The 22398-nt window shown below is 46.7% G+C and overlaps 1 protein-coding gene across 1 annotated transcript; it reads right to left on the reverse strand.

Annotated features, from left to right (window-relative positions):
- Positions 1–483: 483 nt before the first annotated feature.
- On the reverse strand, positions 484–14716 carry DHX40 (DEAH-box helicase 40). Its single transcript, XM_048966885.1, has 17 exons — positions 14499–14716; positions 14198–14343; positions 13027–13146; positions 11692–11922; positions 11436–11502; positions 10697–10828; positions 9801–9900; positions 9251–9337; positions 8557–8739; positions 8036–8116; positions 7289–7446; positions 5140–5254; positions 4746–4854; positions 4333–4427; positions 3751–3820; positions 3096–3324; positions 484–1545 (listed from the first exon to the last, which is right to left on the reverse strand). Exons 1-17 carry the CDS (start codon positions 14635–14637, stop codon positions 1406–1408), a joined length of 2202 nt encoding a protein of 733 aa, XP_048822842.1. The 5' UTR covers positions 14638–14716; the 3' UTR covers positions 484–1405.
- Between the last annotated feature and the right edge of the window lie 7682 nt (positions 14717–22398).

The raw sequence follows: 22398 nt of genomic DNA on the forward strand, positions 1-22398 counted from the left end.
GTGACTCGAGGCGGCATCGCAGCCCCGCGCCCGTGTCCATCCGCGCGCGGGTGGGGGGCGGTTGCCATGGAGATGAGGCCGGGCCCTGGGGAGGGTCCGCTCCCCCTCGTTGGGCGCTGAGCTGCGGGCCGTGCTGTGTCATAACCGCACAGTACGGGGGACGAGGGAGGGAAAAGCCGCCCTTCTGCGCTCCTCCAATTAAATGTGATAGTTAAAAAAGAAGCATCGGGGCAGCGGTGCTGGGAGCTTCGGCTGGCACTGCTAATAGAGATGGGAGAAACGGGCAATCATGGAGGGGTTTGTTTGCAAAACATCAGGCTCCAGGGGTAGGGAGTGAATAAAGCCTGCTGGCTTCTCCCCTGCAGCACTGCGGCCCCTTCCAGCCCCACAAGGCCAGACACAAAGCATGCTCCTTTCCCCTCCTTCCATTTTAATAAGTACAGCTCCCCTCTTTCCTTTACAAAGAGTGAGGTTGCCACAACACCCACGAAAGAACCCAAAGCTGACACCCAGAGACACAAAACAATGACAACAGCTCATTCCCATGCTTGGGAAATCATCTTAGAGCACGGCTTACTGAAACATTGACATCCTAGGATTAAGGTGAGAGAAGGAGACTATTTCCTCAGCAATGAAGTTAAAATGACAAAGCATCTTTACTAGGGGAAGAAAAGTGTAGTGGTTCTTGATGTGTTCTTTATACAAACAGTCATTTTTCAGACCCAAATCCATACAGTTCAAAAATAACAGTCACCAGACTGAAAATTGCAGCCCGCTGCCAGACTGCAGTGCCTGCTGCAATTTATCAGAATGGAAAATACCATCCCTGACCAAAAAAAAAAGTTTACAAAATGTGTTATGTACAAGGACATCTTCACCCCAAACCATTGCTGTACACAGTAGGAATATACAGTTGGAAGAAAATGCACGTGGCAAATGTCCTTTTGAATCTGGAATCATCTTGATCTATCATTAAAAGAGCACTTCCTATACGTTTTCCTTAGTATCAGATAAAGAGGGTACAGCCACAGCCATATAAGGTAACCTGGACAAAAAGTGACAATTCCACAGGTTTAAAATCCAAAAACAACTTTAAGAAAGTTTTATTAAAAGGCACTGAGCCTGTCCTAAGTCAGCTAAATGCCACAGAATTGGCACCACAGTAGGCATTGTGTCTTCATCCACATTTGAAGCCACGAGATCGTTGCCTGTGACACATGGCAACAAAGTTCAGCTTGGTAACTTTTCCTCACAAAATGCAGGGAAGATGATCATCGCTGCACACGTCAGCAGTCCAACTTACCACACAGAACTTCTCCATCATCCCAGATAGCTGTTTTGCTCTATGCAAACACAACCAGAACAACCGCCTGTCCTAACACTGGGAGCAGAGCAGTCACAAGCATTAGCTCACTTCTTTCAATGGGCCATTTAAACCCTGTGCTCTTTGCTGCTTTCTCTCAAGATAGCGAGCTCGGGCATCCTGAATCGATTTATCATCGTTCCTTTTCTCCAGCTTTTTGGCAGGGCTGTCTTTGGCTCCTTCTGTGGGGAGAAAGAGGAAGATATATTATTCGTGTGCAAAAAGAGCATTACAATTCTTCCTATTTGTACAATGCCCCCCCCAAAGAAAGACAGAATTCTAGATGTTCCCCAAGCACCAGTCAGTCATTCAGATGTCTTTCAGAGAGGACAGACAGTACCATGAAAGGGAGAAAAATAATAAATAAATCATGCTTTAAATCCCATGTCAATATTTGCAGCTGGGCTCATCCTACCCAGAAGTATATCTTGCTTTTTCTTGTAAGAGTTACTATGCATCTTTGTATTCTGTGCAGTCATTTCTTCTCTAAATTCCACATCTCAAACTCAGATTTAGGTGGAAGGACAGCAATGGGAACGGGAAAAAAAGTTTAAAGAATAAAGAATAAACTATAAGTTTATGGAGATAGGAGGGAGAGGGAGGGAAGGTAACACACAGATAAAGCAGTGGGAAGGAGTGTTGTTCAGACTTCCTTAGAAATGCATCCACTGAGCTAAGACCTTGGGAGCATATTTTTTCCCAGAAGGAAAGAAAAGCAGGAGACACCTTTCAGGTTTGGGGTTTTGGGTTTTTTTTTTTGCACTAATTCAAAGCTTTTGTCAGCCCTTCAAACCCCCATTTTTACTAAAGCTGGAACACTTCTAAGGATGATCTCAAACTCACAATCGCCAGGTAAAGTCAAAAAGCTAAGGGAGATAAGGAGAACTAAGGTTACTCTCAGCTCTCTGGATTTAGGATTAATAGATGAGACCCCCCCTGTTTTCCAGCAATTCAAATATCCTTTCTATCAGTTTTAATCAACCAAATCCAATTTGTATTTTTACTGTTTAAAGTGCCTGCTTTATACAGTAGCACAGGAGAGAAATAGTTGCTGGTCCCAGCACAAGAGTCTGCAGTTTTTCCATTTTAAGGAAACTGAAGAGAGTTTAGATTGCTAGTGCTGTGCTGTACATTGCATTAACGTTTTAGAAGGGTCAGCTCTGGAGTAAAGAGGCCCTTTGAACATCTGGCTGCTCTACAAAACCTGCTGACAGAAAAATCCAAAGAATGTCAAGCAGCCAGATCAGTTAGCATGCACCAGTTTTAATTAAATGGCAATTTATTCAAACACATGGCACTAAATTTACTGTTAGGAAGAGATCTTCACCAGAATGAGTTTGTTTGCTTTTTTTTTTTTTTTTAATAGTCCTTTGGGATTTTCTCCCTCAGGTCAGTGTTATTTTAGCAACCCTAATTTCTATGACTGGATATCCTCTGCAAACTTAAAATAGCAGACAAAATGCTTTTATTCCACTCTTGGCTAAGTTCTGCTCCTGTCAGCAACACTAAAGCAAAAGGAAGAGAGCGTGGAAAGGGCCAGTAGATAAACACCACTACAGGCACAAAAAGGAGGATCATATAGCAGTCAGACAGGAACAACATATATCAAACATGTGAAGCACATCAAAATTAACACTAGTCCAGAATGCATTTCATGGCACAATACACACAGATGTTCAACATAACCAAGAAAACTACATGTGACATAGGTGTAGACCAGTAATGCGCTTACCACACTGCCTTCTGAGGTCCTCCTTATGCTTCCACCTGGTTATTTCCTCTTCAGTTACTTCTTCCCGTGCCACACTGCTCAGTTCATACGCATCAATCTGATGCAGTCTGGGCAACAAGTCTTTCACCCACTCGTAGCGAACAGGACACACTGTCCGGACATAGATTTTGGATGTCACTGTGACATCATGGAAGATAATCCACTCAAGTCGAGTTTCCTGGTTATATAGCTTGAAAAGATAAAGGTTATTTCAAAACTGATTTAAAAATAAATAAAAAAAAAAAAATCAAAGGCACTCTCAGTATCTTGCAAAGCTTCAGATCCAGGAATGAGGCAAAGCTGACGTTACCTTAACTCTGCAGAGAGAGAAACTGCAGCAAGACTTGTTCAAAATTGCCCAGGAAATCCAAGAACAGCCAGAGGGAAAGTTCAGCCTATACAGCACTCATTTCATAAACCAAACATTTATCTGGTTTGAAGACGCAAGTCCCTTCCTCGCTCTCAGAATGAACTCTATTCTTGTGACACCACATCAGTGCTTCTCCCAGACAGAAGTTACCACAAATCAAACCAAGAGGAGGAATTTACATGCACTCTTTTATAGAGTTTACATGGATTCCTTTTGCTACATTATGAATAGAACTTGGCAACTTACTGTAGATGAAGGATGGATATAGACTATGCTGCCATGTCCGTCCATTGTGCAGAAGGTCCTGGCTGCAGATCTAAAAGGGTTGTGAAAAATTCTATGTACTGAATCATGGTTTGCTGTAATTAGACAGCAAGGCAAACTAAGCAAGTCAGCAGCAGCAGAGCAGAAAGTATTCAAATTTAGAAGGAGGGGAAGAACCTTCCAGAATTAAGTGCACAAAACAGATGAGGAATAGAACATATCTAATTTACTACAGTAACATTGTAGGTATTGCAACACAATGAACAGCAGGGTTTGAGATGGCAGTCTTTGACAGCCATGATAATTTGACATCTTCAAAGTGTTTTAGCTTAATACCTGGAAGTTGTCACCAGCCTGCAAGTTCATTTAACAGATGTTTTAAAAACTATTGTTGCAAGGAGTAAGCAACTTATCCAGAGATGTAATGAGGGTTAGAAGGCAGAGCAGACTTCTAGCCCTGAGCTACTTTTAAAACAGCACACTGTTGCTATTCTGTTTCAACATGCAGCTAACATCTTTTAATAGTATCTTTTCCTCTCAAGTTTTCCAAGACTTATGACTTACCTCCTTGCTACATTGATAAAGTATCCTGCACACAGGCACCTCCTTAGTAGCTCAGTTCTAGAGCCTTCAAAAGTCTCTTTAGGGAAGTCTGGCAGCTAGATGAATAAGAAAATAACTTGAGTACGGATCTTTGCCAAAGAAAATCTCTGTAATCTCTCCATCCCACAGATTCCATCCCATCCCATCCCACTCTAGGTTTCTCACCCCACAGAAACCACGAGGAAAGGAAGAAAACACTCCTTCCTGCATGTTTCCACCCCTAGACACGTTGGTTACACAGCTGCAGCAAGGCGCTCTAATGAGTATTAAGTGAACTTGTTTCTACTGGAGAAAGGTATCGACCATCTGACCACGTTTCAGTACAATCTTCAATACAAACTTGCATCACTTTGATTTGCAGTGTATTTTCTCACCTGTTTCAGTTTATTGGTTATTTCCCGAAGTTGTTTCTCCACACTAAGAGCAGATTTTACAGCTCTCCAATGGATCCAGTATTTGTGACACCATGCTGAAGGAGACTTGCTGGGAACAGAAATACTTGCATTATAAAGCAGCCCTTTGTAAAGTGAAGGCAGAAAGTTGCCTGTATTTTTGTCACAATCGTACAAAGAAGGCAACCTTGCACAACCAGACACTGTTAGTTTAAATAATAGGTGTTTTGATTCAAATTACAGATCACAATACGAAATACATCTGCAATTACAAATGAGCACATACACTTGCATATATGGAATGTATTTTAAAACCATCAGCAGCTGGGAGCTGTCAGCAATACAAAGCCAGTTGTTATCAGGAATCACGTTATACCTTGCTTTGCACTGTTCAAAAATGTTTAAGAGAGTTGCAAAGTCATTGCATCCTCCCACTTGTGAGGAAAGCTCCTGGTGTTGAAGTTCTGCCTCCTTTTGCCTCTGAGGATCACCTGAGGAAATAAGTTACATCTCACATTAACAAAGTCATTTCTATTTATCACTCCTCTTTCTCCTACAAGCCTATCTCCAAAGTGTGGGAGCTTTACCCGTGCTGCACTTACAGTTCTTCCCTCCCTTCCACTACAGAGTAACAAGAATATGTAGGTGCTATTAAATCAGCCATTAATCTCATCAGTTAGCACTAGAGATGAAGACTACCAGTCTCCATGAGAAGTTATGTGTATTGCTCTCTCGCAGTCAATTCAGATGCCAACATGAAAAGATCAAGGAGAAGCAATGCTGAACAAACAGCTCACAGGAATCAAGCAAAAGCTTTGCCCTGAGGCAAACACCCCAGCATAGCATCTAATCTATGACTCTCAGCTTTCGTTCTGTACCGTAATAACAGAGATCTTAAAAAAATAAGTCTATGTCCTCCATGAATTTAGTGGGAATTTGCCTTCACTGAATGCTAGGAATGTACAAGGTAAAAGCAATATTTCCAGAGTATTCTTCCAAGTTCTGAATACTCAAAGAATTCCTTCCCCAGTACAATCTATTCCCCTTGGCACAGAGTGACTGGCAAAGGCACACTGCATTGTGGCTGTATTACAGATGTCAGAAGTTTGTGGGCACTGTGAGTAACACTGAGGAATGAAGTAAGGGGGCCTGTTCACATCCATATCACACATGAACAACTGTCTTCAGAATGGAAAGTCTGTGTTTGTGTCCTAATGTGTGATGGAGAGTGATGATCATGTGTGCCTGTGCTGGCTGAACAGATAACAAGTGCACACTGCCAGATGGAGGATGGGAAAGCAAGCTCACATTTGTGGGACTGGGAAAGACTCCTGAACAGATCCAGACTATCCATGCTATTAGCAGTGCCCTCAGCCCCTGCACTAATGGGTACAGTTAATAGACTACAGAGATAACGGGACATGAGCCAATGAGCAACTTGAAGGGACAAAGGTCTCCCACACAGACTGTGCTACATACAGTCTTTACTCACTTGGGGGTGGGATGTCAGCTGGAGGATCAAGGTGAAGGGAAAACGAGATGGGGAGGAGGACAAGGGAGATTGAGATTAACATCTGAGACAGGTGCTAAATCAGAATGGCAGCAAAATCACCTTTCCCATTTAGAAAAACACTGGAAATGCAGGCAGTTACATACTGAGCTTCCCACAGTAACTTGAAAGCTTTAATCAGTTAAACAGAGGTTTGAACAAATAAACCAATCTGTAGGTGACCCCATTCCTTAAAATGTAATTAACCAGTCTATCTGATCTATAATTAGACCAACAGCAAATACCACCAACAAAACATCTGCTGTGGTGTGCTTTTTGTCTTTTTCTTTTTTCCCCTCCTCCTTTTGCACAGCTTTCCCTCTCATGACCTCTCAGCAATCCATTAGTTACCCATATGTCACTTTACAGCTCACAGCCTTGCAAAAAAATACAACCCAATTCCATGCTCCTTTGGACAATGGCAATTCCAAAGTCTTCAATTCCTAGCATGCAAAAACGTCCTGCCTCCAAGAGCACAGAAAGCTGCAGGAACATTAAGGGCACCTGCATATTTGTCCTAATCTCAACATTCTTCCCTACAGATCTGCCTCTGGGAGACAAGGCACTGCACTTGAGGAATCTTCCTCACACTGCAATATACAGGTTATTTAGGGTATTCATTTAAGGCAAGTACTTACTCTCCAACAGTGTTGGACCAAACTGAGGAGACCAGCTTGCTCCCCAGCAGGGTATCTTTTGTCCTCAAGTAAAGGCTGGTTCTACCACTGTTCAAACTGCAAAATCAGCTCCCATTTTAAAACCTTAAGATACATCTAAGATATGAATGACCTCAAACTATTAGCACAGAAAACTACATGATAACACAGCCCAGAAAGCACCCAAACAAACACAAAGAATCTGTAGAAAAGGTCTCCAAATGAAGCACTGTGTGTTGCCTAGCCACTGTATGAGAAGTTCCCATCCAAGCAGAATTCCCCACCCATCCAAAGCTGCTTTGAGGTAAGGGGCTTCCTACCTGGACGAATGAAGACATTTTCCACAGACAACATGGCTGCAATGGGAAGCAGCATATCTTCACAATCAAGAGAAGCAGCTTTTATGACAGCACAGGACAGGTTGGGAGGGAGGGGAAACTGCACCAGGAATTCACCCAGTCTCGTCACGCGGCCTCTCCTTATCCCAGGAAAAAGATCCAAACACCAGATTCAACAGAAGTAGGTTTAAATGTAAATCAGAACGTGCAGGTACAATGTCAGCCACCAAACATGGATAAAGAGCAGGAAAGACAAAAAGTATCACCTTCCTTCAGATTGCCTATGCCTACCTCAGGGCAGGCAAAGCTGCCTTTTTAAGTGTAGCAAATACTTCAGGTTTATTTATTTGCAAGAAGAATTCCTGGAAGCTAGTGCTAAGATCTCCCTTCCTGTCTTGAGTTCTTGGATGGGCCTCAGAGCCACTGCCTCAGCATCTTCGTCACACTACTTTGGGATCAGGAACTATTCACAGGGAGTTGAAGTAATTTCTACATGGTTACTCAGGAACTCTGGGGCAATGCAAAGAAATTCATCTCTCTGAAGTTCTAAGCCATGCTCTAACCCTAGTTTTTTTTACAGTGTACTAACATCCAGTAGCTAACTTCCTAGTGAAATGAGGAAACGATCTATTGCTAGGGGAAGTCCTTCCACCCACATGAATAACTCATTAACAATAATTAAACCATTAAATTTCAATTCACGTAGTTACCACACCCCTTCAGTTTTACCTGTCAATAGCATCACACTGGTAAAGTTGTTTGAGAGCTTCTAAAATATGCCTTTCTTCAGGACGGTCCAAGTAGGGAAATCTACGATAAAAAATGAAGTAAAAATCTAACTGTTCAGATTCTGTTTAACTTCACTATTTTTCATATTTATTAAAATGCTTTCCCAACCTTCCAGTAGAAACTACTGACCACAGTATGCACTAGCAGTCTCAGTACACGGGTATGATAGCACATAGAGCCTCATGGTGAAGAATTACAGCTAAAGAACACAGGGAACATTAACGATTTCAGAGATGAAGAGGCAGCTTCAGCAGAATCTCACAATGAACCTGGGCTCAGGATCCAATCTGTCATTAAAGACTCCGAGAGGAACAGAAAAGCTGACAAGCTGATTGCACTGCACCATCACACTTGGCCAGGGATCTAATCCTGGCTCCTGCCAACAGGCAGCCAGTGCCTGTGCTGCCCTGCCTCCCAGACACAGGAAGAAAACGATAATCCCCCTTCCTCAGAGAGGTTACCTTATGACATCATGCACAGAAAGGCACTTCAAGGTCAGGATCACAGATGTCAGGCTGGTTCTCTTGATCTCGGGAACTGTGTGATCAGGCATGCACTGCTCCCAGAATTCTGTGCTGTAGAGCCGGTAGCTCTTTCCAGATGATGTCCTGCCAGCTCGGCCAGCTCGCTGCATTGCTTCACTCCTGCCAAAAAAGAAAGGCGGGGAGGGGAAAAAAATAATGATAAAAATTTAAAAATGAAACCAGTCACAAACAAACCAAAACAGATCTTGGGCCATTCTGGTATTGTCCAAAACAGTGCACGTAATTATGACAAACAACAGCAATTTCTTGCTTTTATATGGAAGGCATAATATGATGTGCAGCAACTGAGAAACCCAGCTACAAGAAACACCAGAACGAAGCAGCATTATCATGCAAAGGAAGACTTTTATTTTTTTAAAAACTTCTCTGAATCAGGCTGTTATACTCTGCAAACATAAGACACTATTCAGGAGACAGACAGTGCATTCTCAACTCCTTCTTAATGCCTGTATCTTTAAGAAATGATGTGTCCTGAACCACTTCTTAAGCACCAAACAAAATGGCTTTGTGCCCCCTCTTTTTTGTTCTATTATTTTTAAGAGCATCTGATACACAACACTGGCAGAGCAACTCCCAGGAACACCACACAAATTACCTTTATGAAACTTACTTTGAAATGGGAACCACTTCCAGTATGTCCAAGCCAACCCGGGGGTTATGATTCAACTGCTTCACAAATCCACTGTCTACCACGTACCTGGAAAAGATCTGTGATTTGTCAGAGAAACAAACAACAGAGGTCTCAACAGACTGACATGCAGCTGCCACATGCGTTCAAGCAGAGCCAGAACACATTTCTGCCACAACTGCTGCTAAAAGGAAGTTGCAATCTGCTGGCTAGCTGCAGCCCTGCCATGCTTCAGTCTACAGGATGTTACAGATAATACTTCCCCACACCCAATGAGATTATGCTGATTGAATGGAGCTGAAATTGAATTTCAAACAAGGTTCCAACAATATTAGTCATCTGTAAGACTATCCAATAGCATCGAGGGTTTTCTTAATCCAACACACACACACACACACACACACAGAGGCAGCAGAGTCATTGCTGCTCAGGTACAGAAGCAGAAGGAATTCAGATAAGCTCTTCCAAGCCTAGTACAGCATTCTGAATTACTCCCTCTGTTACACCTTTTGTGAAGGACAGGAAACAATACCTGACTCCTTCAATGGTCAGAGATGTTGCAGCAATGTTTGTAGATACCACACACTTCCTGATTCCTTTGGGAGCTGGCAAAAATATTCTCTTCTGTTGATCTAAAATGACAGGCAGTCAGTAAAACAGTGCTCTGACATTGAGTCATGCCTCTGACACTAGACAAATTTCCCCAGATATTTAGTGAAATTCATTTCAATGAAATTTGAAAAGGAAACACGAAACATGAGTTCAAGATTTTAGCATATGTTAGGAATCCGAGAGTTTCTGAACACTTATTCAGCCTCCTGATCTACAAACTGCACCTCCACATTTAAACACTGCACTCAAGATCATCCAAAAATACAGCAGTTGTGTCCAACAAAGGGCAAAGCGCTTTGTTTTTTAACTCCTCAAAATTATCTGCTGTATTGCTGCCAAATATGAGTGACTCACACTGATAATCCATACTTTCTATATTGTGTAACTCTGCATTCTTTCAGTTTTCTGTTACAGGTCAAATTTTGTCTTTGACAAAATACTGGCGATGCCTTTCCCACATAAAATGAAGTGTGAGGGCCTAAATAAGAGACCTGACCTTTCAGAGTTGCAACGCTTCGTTCTAAGCTGGAAACCTCGATATTATATGAAGCCATTCCTGCCATTTTCACCACTTCCAGAAGATAGGAATTTTGGCTGGAGCTTTCTGTGCCAGTTCAGAGAAAGCTCAAGTTTGTTTAGCTCATGAACACGACAGGAGCAAAAAAACAACAAAATAGAAGAGTGCTAAAACAAGCGGATTAACGAATGCCATTTCTTCCAGTCACAATGAAAACATTTGGGTAAGATGCTGTTTGTAATAACTCCTGCAGATACCATTTACAAGAATTAAGTTTCACATAATGCTAATGCTCTCACCTGTTGACATTGACCCATACAATGGTAAGATAAGCAGTCCCTCAATAGATTGATCATGTACTTCATACCGGTAATCAATAGACTCTGCTTTCTTGAAAAGGAGATCACAGGCTTTTTCTATCTCAATCTGACCTAAAAAAAAACACACAAAAGAGCATTTAAGTGACCTATTTAACTACAATTCTCTTCCTCAGTTGCAACACCTCTGCAAGACTGACTTGCCCATGTTACAGTCACCCAGCCCACTGCAAGAAGGAAGCAGTATTTGTGAGTTAGCTTGGTGGTGACAACCCAGTCCTTCCATGCTGCCTCTTACTGAGGACCTTCCTTAAAACATAAATGCACTGTGTGTGCCTGCTCCATATGCTGATGGGTTTTTTTGGATTTTTTTTTTGAGATGCAGAATTTTCACCTTCTTGAATTAACATAAAAGAAAAAAAAAAAATCACACAAATAAAGAGTAAATCTGACACAATATAAATGCAGAGTAATTCTGGCAAAGAAAGAAAAGAACATGTACCAATCCTGTAAATATTTTCCATATCTCATAGGGCCAGGTATACCTACACATGCTCTAAGAACTCTCATTTGAAAGAGCTGCCTGTCACTCTGCAGCTTTCTTTTCTCTACTTACTGCTCTGAGGCTGACTGGAAAGTCATTGGAAGGCTGCAGTGTTTTTGCTGACAATGCAATGCTCTGCCTGAAATAACCATCAGTTGTTGAAATAAAAATTCTCACCTGTCAGAAAAACCAAGATGTCACCTTCTGCTTCATTTAAGTGGATATCCAATGTCACTTTTACAGCCTGAAACAAGCAACAAACAAGCCAACATCAGCTGGGAATACTCATTCAAAATCCTCACAATTGCTCCCCATTATCATGGGAAGATGTTAAGAACACAGCAACCCAACAGATGATTCTTGTGGTCTTACACTGACAATAATCATAGTAAGAGCAGAGAACGTGACACAAATCAAGCAAAGCAGGTCAAACCTCTGTAACATATGCAGAGCTTCCAGTGTCCCGTGGGCTGAGCAGGTTGCAGAATATCTCCTTTACTGGGTAACTTCTTCCTGGAATATGCAGCACGGAGCAATGCCCAAAGAACTCTGAGAGCTTATCCACCTCCAGGGTGGCTGACATCACCACTACTTTCATTTCTGTCTTCCTGCCTGGTGGCTTGTTCTGTAGAAATAGTTTCTTCAGCAAGCCAAATAAAATATCCTAATAGAAAACAGAAGCAATTTATATTAGTTCCTCAGTCCTTCTAGAAGTGCCTGATGAAAGGTTTCCAGAATTTAATGTTTCATCAGCGCTTCTCACAGCCTATAAATCAAATTCTTTGCTTTTCATTTTTATATTCACATGGTCAAGTCAATGGCAAGCAATATTTCACACCAATTAAAAAAAAGTCATCATATTCACCCAGGATGCTACCTGAGTGTGCATCCTCCTTTGTTCTACTTCTTGTTAAGACTTCAGTAAGCCTACTTTACTGTGCACTACAGAGGATTAAAAACCTGCTCCTTTTAGTTACAGGTGTTGGAGCAGTGACTTCTTACATCACTCTTGCTCATTTACTTGCAATACCCTCGGATGGCCAAGGACAGAACTTGGATTCAGAAAGCATTTTGCCTTTTCCCCAGCCTGACCCACGGGTTGTTTGCTTTCCTCCACTCTCATGGCACACTCCTTAGGACTCTGCAGACATAGATGTCCTGCTATTGGCAGTTCTTTGGCTTCCTCGTGTTCCCTCTCACCCACCCAACATCTGTGACCCACAACACAGACTGGTGAGGACTGGGTCACTTGAATCCCACTTTTCTTGTTACAAAAGGGTCAGACTGACCTTTTGGCACTTAGGCTAGTCTAGATACTTCCATAAGCCCAACGACCATAATCTCTTAGAGCAGTCAGACACACACCCTACAAAACATTAGGCCTTGCACTGAGATGTTTCAGAGCCTTCCTTGTTAGCTGTTTTGTTGCTGCTTTTAAAAGTACAGTGGAGTTACTGTTAACTGTACTGACCTCAAAACCCTGACAACCCTGTGCAGGTGCAAAACGCCAGCCAAGGTATAACTGTTGTCAAACAGAACAACAGCTACAGCAATTCCAACTGGACTACAGGCAGCAACTTACTTTCAGGATACACAGCATGTAATAAGCCAAGCAGTGATCCTATGCTCTTAGGACAACAAAAGAGTAAAGCACTTCTGGGAAAATAGACCAGAAGGAAGAGAGCCACAAGACCCAAATTACCCATGAATTCCAAATTCCCCCTTACCAATACCAAACAAACCCGGCATTCAAGAAGGCAACACTCACAGTGCTGAGGCTTCGCTCATGAGCTTCATCCAAAATGATGATGCTGTACTTGCTGAGAAGGGGGTCTGCCAATATATGCCTCAATAAGCAGCCATCGGTCATATACTTGATGGCAGTCTCCTGAGAAGTTTAATTAGACATTGAGCTGCTGTGCTGGATATTTACAGCTACACAGATCAGATATTCACTCGGCACACACACACTGACATTGTTTCACACACGCTCAGGCGCATCATCACTCATGCTTGGCAACGATTCATTTGTAATGTTTTCAAAAACCTGATAAAATGAATTACAGGATACATATCATAGAATTATATAGGGCTGCTCCAAAAGTAATGCCTCCTGTTTTATTATGCTGGCCCAAGATACTGGCAGAACTTCCCACCATTATCTCATTACAGGCTGTTGCTGTGCAACAGATGGCAGCAGAGGGGCAGACTGACAGATTGGTGCCTGACATGGAAGTGTGTAACTGCACCTGCTGACATTCATGACGCTTGCTGAACTTGGATGGACACAGAGCAGTGGATGTGAGCACAGTGAGGCAGCAGGTGGAGCATCTCAGCAGTGATGACAGTGGGTCACTTCCACTGGTGCAGATTTGCACAAGTGTAGCACAGAGACTCTTGTCCATTGCAAGCAAAAAAGCATAGGTAGTGGTGGTGACTACACTGAAAAATAGCATTTCACAGCTGAGAATTTGCTGAATCAAACAGCGCTGTTGTGCTTTTTGTACCTGTTGCAGTTTCCACTTAAGTCGTATAATGGGCTGAGTTGAAAAGGACCACAGTGCCCATCTCATCCCAACCCACTGCTATATGCAGGGTCACCAACCAGCAGCCCAGGCTGCCCAGAGCCACATCCAGCCTGGCCTTGAATGCCTCGAGGGATGGGGCATCCACAGCCCCCTTGGGCAACCTGTTCCAGCGCAACAGCATCTTCTGAGTGAAAAACTTCCTCCTAACATCAAAGTATCAGTTCAAAACCATTCTCTCTCTACCACCTACCCTCGTAAACAGCCCCTCCCAAAGGCGGGTAACGATAAGACGAGGAGGAACGGTTTTAAATAAAATAGGAGGCATTACTTTCGGAGCAGCTCGGGCCGAAAGGAAACCTCACAGCTCCCCCCGCTGGGTCAGCCGGCTCCCCGCAGCACGGCGGGCCGTACCTCAGAGCTGCAGTCGTCGAAGCGGACCTGGTACCCCACAACGCCGCCCAGAGCGCAGCCCATCTCCTCGGCCACGCGCTGCGCCACAGAGATGGTGGCAACGCGCCGGGGTTGGGTCACCCCGATGGCTCCGTGCTGGGCGAGGCCTGCGAGGAGGAGAACAAGGAGGGCGGCTCAGGGCGGACAAGCAAACGGATGCGCGGGACGGACTCACAGACGGAGCAGGAGCCGCCACAGCGGTGCGGCCCTCACGGCGCGGAGCCGCGCCCGCCCCGAAGCCGCAGCGCGCGGGGCTCCTCACCTGCCTCGTAGAGGTACTTGGGCAGCTGCGTGCTCTTCCCGCTGCCCGTCTCGCCGGTGACGATGAGGAATGGCTGCTCGCTGACAGCTCGCACCAAGGCCCGCCGGTGGCGGCGGATGGGCAGCGCGCCGCCCTCCATGGCGGGGGGGGCCGCGCCTTAGGGACCCCCGGCCCGCGCGGCCGCCCTGTCAGGTAAGCCCCGCCCCCCGTTTACGTCACGCCACGCGGAAGCGGCGCCGTTGACACGCGCCTGCGCAAGCCACGCCCCTCCGCACAGAGCCACGCCCCGTGGTTTATCCACGTGACCCCTCCTCAGGGCGGTCCCGCATTGCGGCACGCCCCGGTTATCGAGCAGGGGGCTTTGATTTCCTCCTCAAATTGCCACGTTCCCCCTTCTAGGGCTGAAGCGCGGTGACCAGCGTGGGCAGAGCTCTCCTGAGCCGGGACGTGACATCAACGCACCCGCAGCACTTCCCCTTCAGGGCACGCAATGCCGCTGACGCGCGGTGCGGTCGGCACGCAGACCGAGAAGCCCGCAGCAATCCAGCAGAGCTCACTGCAGCACGGCTGTGCCTCCCGGGCCTGCTGCCCAGCACCGAGCTCACGCACAGCCTGAAGGTGGCACGCCGTGTACGCGCAATGCACCGAGCGCGCAAACCCGCTCCCAGCAGCCCCAGCTTGCGGTGCTGGTGCTGCGGGAGGGAGGCTCACCTGCAGGGAAATCCTCACCTCGGCCCCACCACCGCTACAGCCGGGTCCTGAAGCCTGTAAATATTTGTTTCTGCTGAAGGCACGTGTTGCTAAAGCCTCTGTTTGTTCGGTCTGTGCAGCGCCTGGCATGGTAACTGGTGGCTGCTTTCCTGCCTTTACCAGTACAGCTGGAGAGGAGGAATTGCAGTAACTGCTCCAGCACAGCACTGCAGATACAGAAGATATCCGGGGTTTTGCTATTTTGAAACAATTTGTGCGCAACAAATAGACAGAAAGACAAATCCCTCTCCTGAAGCTCCACCAGCTGTCCACCCACTGCAGGAATAATCATTTCTGTGCAGATCCCAGCTTTGGACAACAAGAAGGTGTTCTGCTGGGAAAAATCTGCTGTTCTGGATTGTGGCAGTCACATAGCAGTGACCTGAAGTGATTTCACTGCTGCTCTTTGAGCCCTCGAAGCCACCAGCCCAGCAGTGAGGTTGCTGTAACTGATCTGCAGCCCTGAGTGCTGAAGAAGATGCAGACTGTGCTGGCACACATTGGGGTACAAAAGGTTTTTCAGTTTTCTTTTTCATCCTCCTAATCTATAGCAGGTTTGGGTCTAACCAGCCTCCCAGCAGCCCTGAATTTTGTCCTCCTGCAATAGAGTGCCATTCATTTAAGGATTTCCCTCTGTCTAATAAGCATTAATGAATCACATTCTATGGTTCCCTTGTGATGTTATCTCAGTTTCACAGATGGGGAAAACAGAAACAAATTAAGGGGGCTGAACACACCCATAAATCAAAGGCAGAGCTGGGAGAGGAACCCAGTAATCCCAGCACAATGCCCTGCTCTGAGAACTGTAAAAATGCATCTCTACCCACACGGCTGCTCTGCCTGCCACTGTGCTACATGGAGAAACTCAGTGACTTTCAGGCTAGAAAAAAAGACTGGGATTGCTTTTGTCCTAAGGTTGAGCTTTGTGCAGGGTTGCAAATTACACGTAGAGGTGATAAAGGGCTGTAGCTCTGCCAGCTTCCTGTGCTCAGTTACTCCCGGGGATCTTTTTTCCTTCCTGAGCAGAGGATATCTCTTCTCTTCTGATGAGTTATAGTGGGATATAGGAAATACTCTAATCCCACAACTCGTTCATTACTCTTCCCAGAGGAAAGGCCTGAGTTCTTGTCCCGGACAGAGCGTGCCACGATGAACGTGGTGTCCCTTGATGCACGTGAAGGAAAGTACAGCTATTAATTACACTGAATGAGTGAAGGCAGATAATTGCTTTGAGCCTGGAATCTCAAAGTGGGGCCACTTTCTAGAAGAAAGATCCCAGAGCTTTAATTTCAGTGCCAACCAGCAGTGCAGCCCAAAGCTCCTGCCTGCCAACCAGCAGCTCTGTCAGCTGGATTTCTGTGGCACCAGCTCTGATTCCTTATCAGAAAAGTGTTATTCTTAAAACAGAGGATGAGCAGTGCAGAAAGAAGGCATCACCCTTTTTATATTTAAGCACAGTGCTGGAGCTGCAGCTGTTTCAGAGTGGCTGCATGGAAAGGCTGTGGGCGGTGGGATCCAGGCTCAGCTGTCTGCATTCCCATATGGGGCACTGTCTGTCTGTCCATCCATCCTCACACAGTGGACAGGTGAGGGTGGAATGTTGGAAACGATCCTGCAGTGCTGCTGCCCTGAGATGTGCACCAATGGGTTTAATGAAGGGGCACCAAAAGAGGGGAATGGTCTCCCTAGAGCCTGAGCATGTGCAGAACACCTGGGTTGTTCAAATGAGCACCAGCACTGACCTGGAATTGTCCTATGAAACAGAATTACAAGAAAGCAGCCCTTGTATTTCATCTATGACCATGTGGAGCAGAGGTTGCATTTTGCAGTTTCTGCTTGTCCCCATGTTTATCTCCTTGGTAACATCAGCTGTTGGTGACCAGGGCAGAGCCACACGTGTCCTGCTAATGGCCAAACAGAAAGAAACCCAAACCCCTGTGCCTGTGTCATCGTGACCCTGTTATACATGGACCTTAAATTGCAGTCCTTCATGAATTTTAATGGTCTTTTCTCTCCACTAATCTCACATCCAGCCCCAGCCTTTGCCCTGTGCAGCTTCGTCCCCCAGCAGTGCACTGTCCCCAGGCACTGCCCCCAAGCAGCTGCTCCAGCAGCGAGGCTCAGTGACACCAATGTGCTTCTGCATGGGATGTTCCCACTCTGTGCCCCCACAGCAAAAGCAGCCAGGTGTATTTCAGCTGTGAGCTGACACTCAGCTGCACACCAGCACAGAAAGGTGCTGGGCAGCTGTATTCCAAATGGCATTTCCCCATGGAAGGCAGGCAGCACCATGAGATACTCCAGCCTGACCTTCTGCAGAATGCAACCTGAGCCCGTGATCTCACTGCTAAATTTAGTGATTTGTTCAGCTGAAGTGATGCTTCCGAAGGGAAGGCAGTGGATGAGCAGGCAGAGCACGCAGCCCTGCCAGGAGCTGTGCTGTGCTTCCCATTAATGGCCACGGGTACAGCAAGTGCTGCACTTCCACACACTGCACAGAGAAGGGGATATTGCACAACCCTGGGCTATCATGCTCTACAAATAGGGGGAACTTTGATCTGTCCATGCATGCTAAGGGCCTTTCTGGCCTTGACTACAAATGCTCCCAGTTGCTGCTGACTTCACACTGTTTGCAGAACCAGCAGTCATGGTCTGAGCCTCACAGAGCAGATGTGGTGCTTTAACGATTCCAGCCCTGGGGATAATTTATGCCATACAAGCAGAAATGAATTGAACTTAAAACCTGATTTGACTTAAACAGCACCGATGGGCAGCGTGCAGCCTGAGCCAGGCCTGCAGCCCCCCCACCTGTTCCCTATTTCTACAATGGGCAAACTAAAACGTATGATGCAGATTGGTGCTGAGCTGTGAGGCTCCCAGTGGATTTCATCCATCTCTCTTTAGATGGAACACAAAGTTTGGATGCTTCCCCAGATGCTGAGTGCACCGTTGAATTCTTTAAGCGATGCTGTGTTTATAGAGCTGCAATTACTCCGTATCTGCCTTTGTTTGGAGATGAATCCTCATCCCTCCTCGCTAATGGCTTCTTCTGATCTCATCCAAAGTGGAGGATTTCCTGAGATGCTGAAAAAATGACTCACTGTGCCTTTATAGCTACGCCAGAGGTTTAATGGCTTCGGCAGCAGAACGGCGGCTGTGTCTGAAACAGATGTACCCAATGATGGCTGATGCTGTGCACTCTGCTTCACACATACGTACGTAGGAGCTAAGGGAGTTCTGGAATGGGTCTGCAGATGATGTAGGGTGATGGCCCCAGCTGCCATCACTTCCCATTCCGACCCCCACTGCTCCTGGAAAAGCACAGTGAAAATACAGCCTGGTTCACCTCACATCTGGGAGAGTGAAATTTCATCTCTCTGTAACAGTTCTCTCACGAAAAGCCCATCAGACACGTCTGCTCCCTGTGTTAATAACTCACACAGAGATACGGATTTTTCCCTAATTAATTCTTTCCGCCTCAAAATATGTTTCCCTCATCCAACCGTGAGTCGATCCTCTCATCCCATCTACTTGGCAGAGCTGCATTTACTGTGCAATTAACATTTTGCAAATAAAACCAAAGAGAACAAACCATGGGGAGCTGCTGGGCTGTGAGTTGAATTCTACCTTTGCCAAGGCAGGAAGGAGCATCCCATGATCAGCACCAGCAGCACCCCATAACCAGCAGCAGGAGCATCCCATAGCCAGCACCAGGAGCACCCCTTCATCAGCACCAGGAGCACCCCATCATCAGCACCAGGAGCACCCCTTCATCAGCACCAGGAGCACCCCATCATCAGCACCAGGAGCATCCCATCATCAGCACCAGGAGCATCCCATAGCCAGCACCAGGAGCATCCCATAGCCAGCACCAGGAGCATCCCATAGCCAGCACCAGGAGCATCCCATCATCAGCACCAGGAGCATCCCATAGCCAGCACCAGGAGCATCCCATCATCAGCACCAGGAGCATCCCATAGCCAGCACCAGGAGCATCCCATGATCAGCACCAGGAGCATCCTACAGCCAGCACAAGGAGCATCCTATAACCAGCATCAGGAGCATCTCATAACCAGCACCAGGAGCATCCCATGATCAGCACCCAGGGGTGAACCACAGGATGAGGCACCATGCATTGGCTGGGAAGCATCCAGGAGAAAAGCACTGAGCAGGAGCCTAAAAACATGAGCAGCACTGAGGCTGCAGGAGGACATGCTGTGTAGGGACACACAGACTACCTTGGAGTATGTAATAATGGGCAAAAAAAAAAAGGGAGGAAAGATGCAAAATGTGAAACCAAACCCAACAAATGTCTGGCCTGGTTGGGACTCACAGGGCTGCAGTTCTTTGGAGATGTCACGCATCTCCTCCAGCCCCATCCCAATTAACTGCCTCCTAATGACTTTCCAAAGCAGGAAGATTTCCTTAATTATATCACCACGTGTTAGACTGTAATCAAGAAATCAATCCCACTGCTGCCCGGAGCGGGGCCTGTGCTTGGCAGCACAGCAGCTGCAGCCACCTCCAAATAGACCCTGGCTTTGCAGGGATGCAGCAGCACACGGACAGGGGATCACAGAAAGGGTTTTCCATTCCAGGTAAGGGAAGGAGGGATGCAACACTGCAGAAGGAACTCAGGAAGAGCACTGTGCTATTGTGCAGTGGAAGGGAAGGAGCTGATTGCTCAGGGCTGGGGAGCACGAGGACTGGCAGCGCTTATGAGCTGCTAAAAATAAAAAGCGGCTGCTAAAAATAATGAGTGATCGGGACCAAAAAAAATGCTAAGCCCCAGAGATCTCCCCAAACTCTGAGGATTAATTTTAATTTCCCTCTAATCCGGACAGAAATAGTGACGTGCATGGGCATGGCTCAGCCCGCATGTCCCCAGCACTGTGCTTTGGGCACAGCCTGAGCAGCACTGCTCCAATGCCCTGGAAAAGAAAATGAGGGATCAGAGAGAGCTGCTCAGGCTGTAGGCTTCCAAAGAGTCCAAGAATGTGTATATCCTGAGCATAGGCTTTGCAGTACGGAGCACAGCTGAACGTGAATGGGGCTGAATTTGCCCTGGGTGTTTCCCAAAGCGCTGCACAGCAACTGCAGAATGCTGCTTTCCAGCAAAGAGGGAAGGCTGATTCTCTGCAGGGTAGATATGAGGGGAACGGCAGTGCAGTGCCCTTTGTGTGGCTGCAGGAGGTGGTTGGGCACCACTGAATAGAGGCAGCACTGCCACCTCACCAACTGCATTCGGATGTATGCAAATATATGCATGTAGGATTTGCATGCAGAGCTCGCCCGGGGCTTTGATGGCACATGGGCTGTTTGCGCAGCCTCAGCTCAGCAGTGCTTTGTGCTGAGAACCCCCAGACCGGGGCTGTAGGAAGCCCTGTTTGCCCCAAGGCTCCCTGCGGTGATGTTTGGGGGAGAAAAGCTGAAAAACCCATTCTAAGCCATTCCATCCAAGCCTGCTCTGAATGTGTTTTCAATTTGAGAGTGCCCAGAGAGGCAAGTAAATATTTTTCTGGAAGGGAAACGAGGTCATGTTTACCCCAAACGCAGTGTGCCAAAGCGCTGCCTGGTGTTTATGCAGCTGGAGAAGCAGTGCTGGCAGTGCAGAGCCGTGCAGGAAAGAATGCAGCACTGATACCCATAGGAAGTGCTGTGGCTTTCCAGCTGCGATGCACAAACTGTGCTGCCTGGGGAAGCCGCAGGGCTCGGCCAAAGGGCTGCTGTTACACCGCGCTTCTGTGGATGCTTCGCCAGGGTGAGATGGAGAAAAAGATTTAAAAGGTTGAAAGCAGGCAGGCCTGCAGATAACATTGCTTGGCAGTGCTGCCAATGCAGGGCACAAGCCCCACAGAACTCATTTACAAGACCCTGAAAGCAGTGGCCAAAGCCTGAATATTTTGTTTGGATGCACACAGGGCAGACGCACTCACTGTGCTCAGTGCCAGGACCCCACTAGAACCACAGGGCTGTGCTGGCTGTGTGCTGCCCATTCATTGACCCCACAGCCCCAGCTCCTCCAGCACAGCCACAGACAGCAGTGGGATGTGCTCCCACCATCCAGCCCTTAATCAGCTTTCACCTGGGATTAGCTCCAACGTTTCCAGACTTGAATTCAAAATAGCTTTTCTTACTAATCCAAACCAAACGCTCCCCTCCATCAGCCTCGCCAGCAATGTTTGTTTCCCCAGGTTTGAACCTTGCCTGGTCCCTGGATTTTTCATATCACAACGTGGGGCCATGGGGTGCTTGGGGAGGGCAGCAGCAGGGCAGGGATGGTCACAGGGAGAACAGCAGCTCAGCACACGCTGGGCACAATAGGGCTGGGGATGCTGCAGCTGGGAGAAAGGTGAGCTGTGCCCGTGTGTGCTGGCAGCTCCTGGCTTTAGGACACCAAGCAGCATGGGATGGGATGGGACGGGATGGGACGTGCGAGTGGTCACACGTGGGAATGCTGGGGGTGATGTGGCTGTGACTAAAGAGGTGGCACTGAATGAATGATGCTGTCACTGCCCTGCTAATGACCCCAGTGCCTGCAGAAGCAGCACTGCGGGTGTGGGTGCTCATCCTCACTGGGCATTGGTGCATGAGGTTGGTTTCACCTTCACACCCTGCCTGGTAGAGAAAGACTTGCAGTGATTTATGATGAGCTCGCAAGGTTTGTGTTACAGCCACAGGGAATGCATGCATGGAACACCCCGTGTCCAACCCTGCAGGACGTGGGCACAGCCAGGACCCCCACACTGCAGCCCTTGGTGCACCGAGACTCAGCCCCTGCCCTGGAACCTCTGCAAAAACAACACCATTCTGAGAAAACCCTCATCGAAGCGGAAAAAAAAACACCACCAGAGCCTGACAAGGAAGCAGAGCTAAATAAAAGCACGCTCCTATACTTCTCTGTTATTTCTGTAAAGCGTCCAAAACGTTGCACAGAAATTCTTTATGTTTCCATGAGGTGAGGATGAGCCCCTGGGGAAGAACTTTTTTTTTCCAACCTTTCACTGCACCCACACCAAAGTTTCCATGCATGGAGAACAAAGTGAGGAGCAGTTCCTGCCCAGGGCAGAGCCAGGAGCAGTGGGGCTGGGAGGTCTCCCCATGGGGTTTTGTGCAGAATGGGGATTTCATGCGATGTTTCAGAGGGAGC

This window comes from Lagopus muta, chromosome 20, assembly GCF_023343835.1.
Source record: "Lagopus muta isolate bLagMut1 chromosome 20, bLagMut1 primary, whole genome shotgun sequence".
Lineage (NCBI taxonomy): Eukaryota > Metazoa > Chordata > Aves > Galliformes > Phasianidae > Lagopus > Lagopus muta.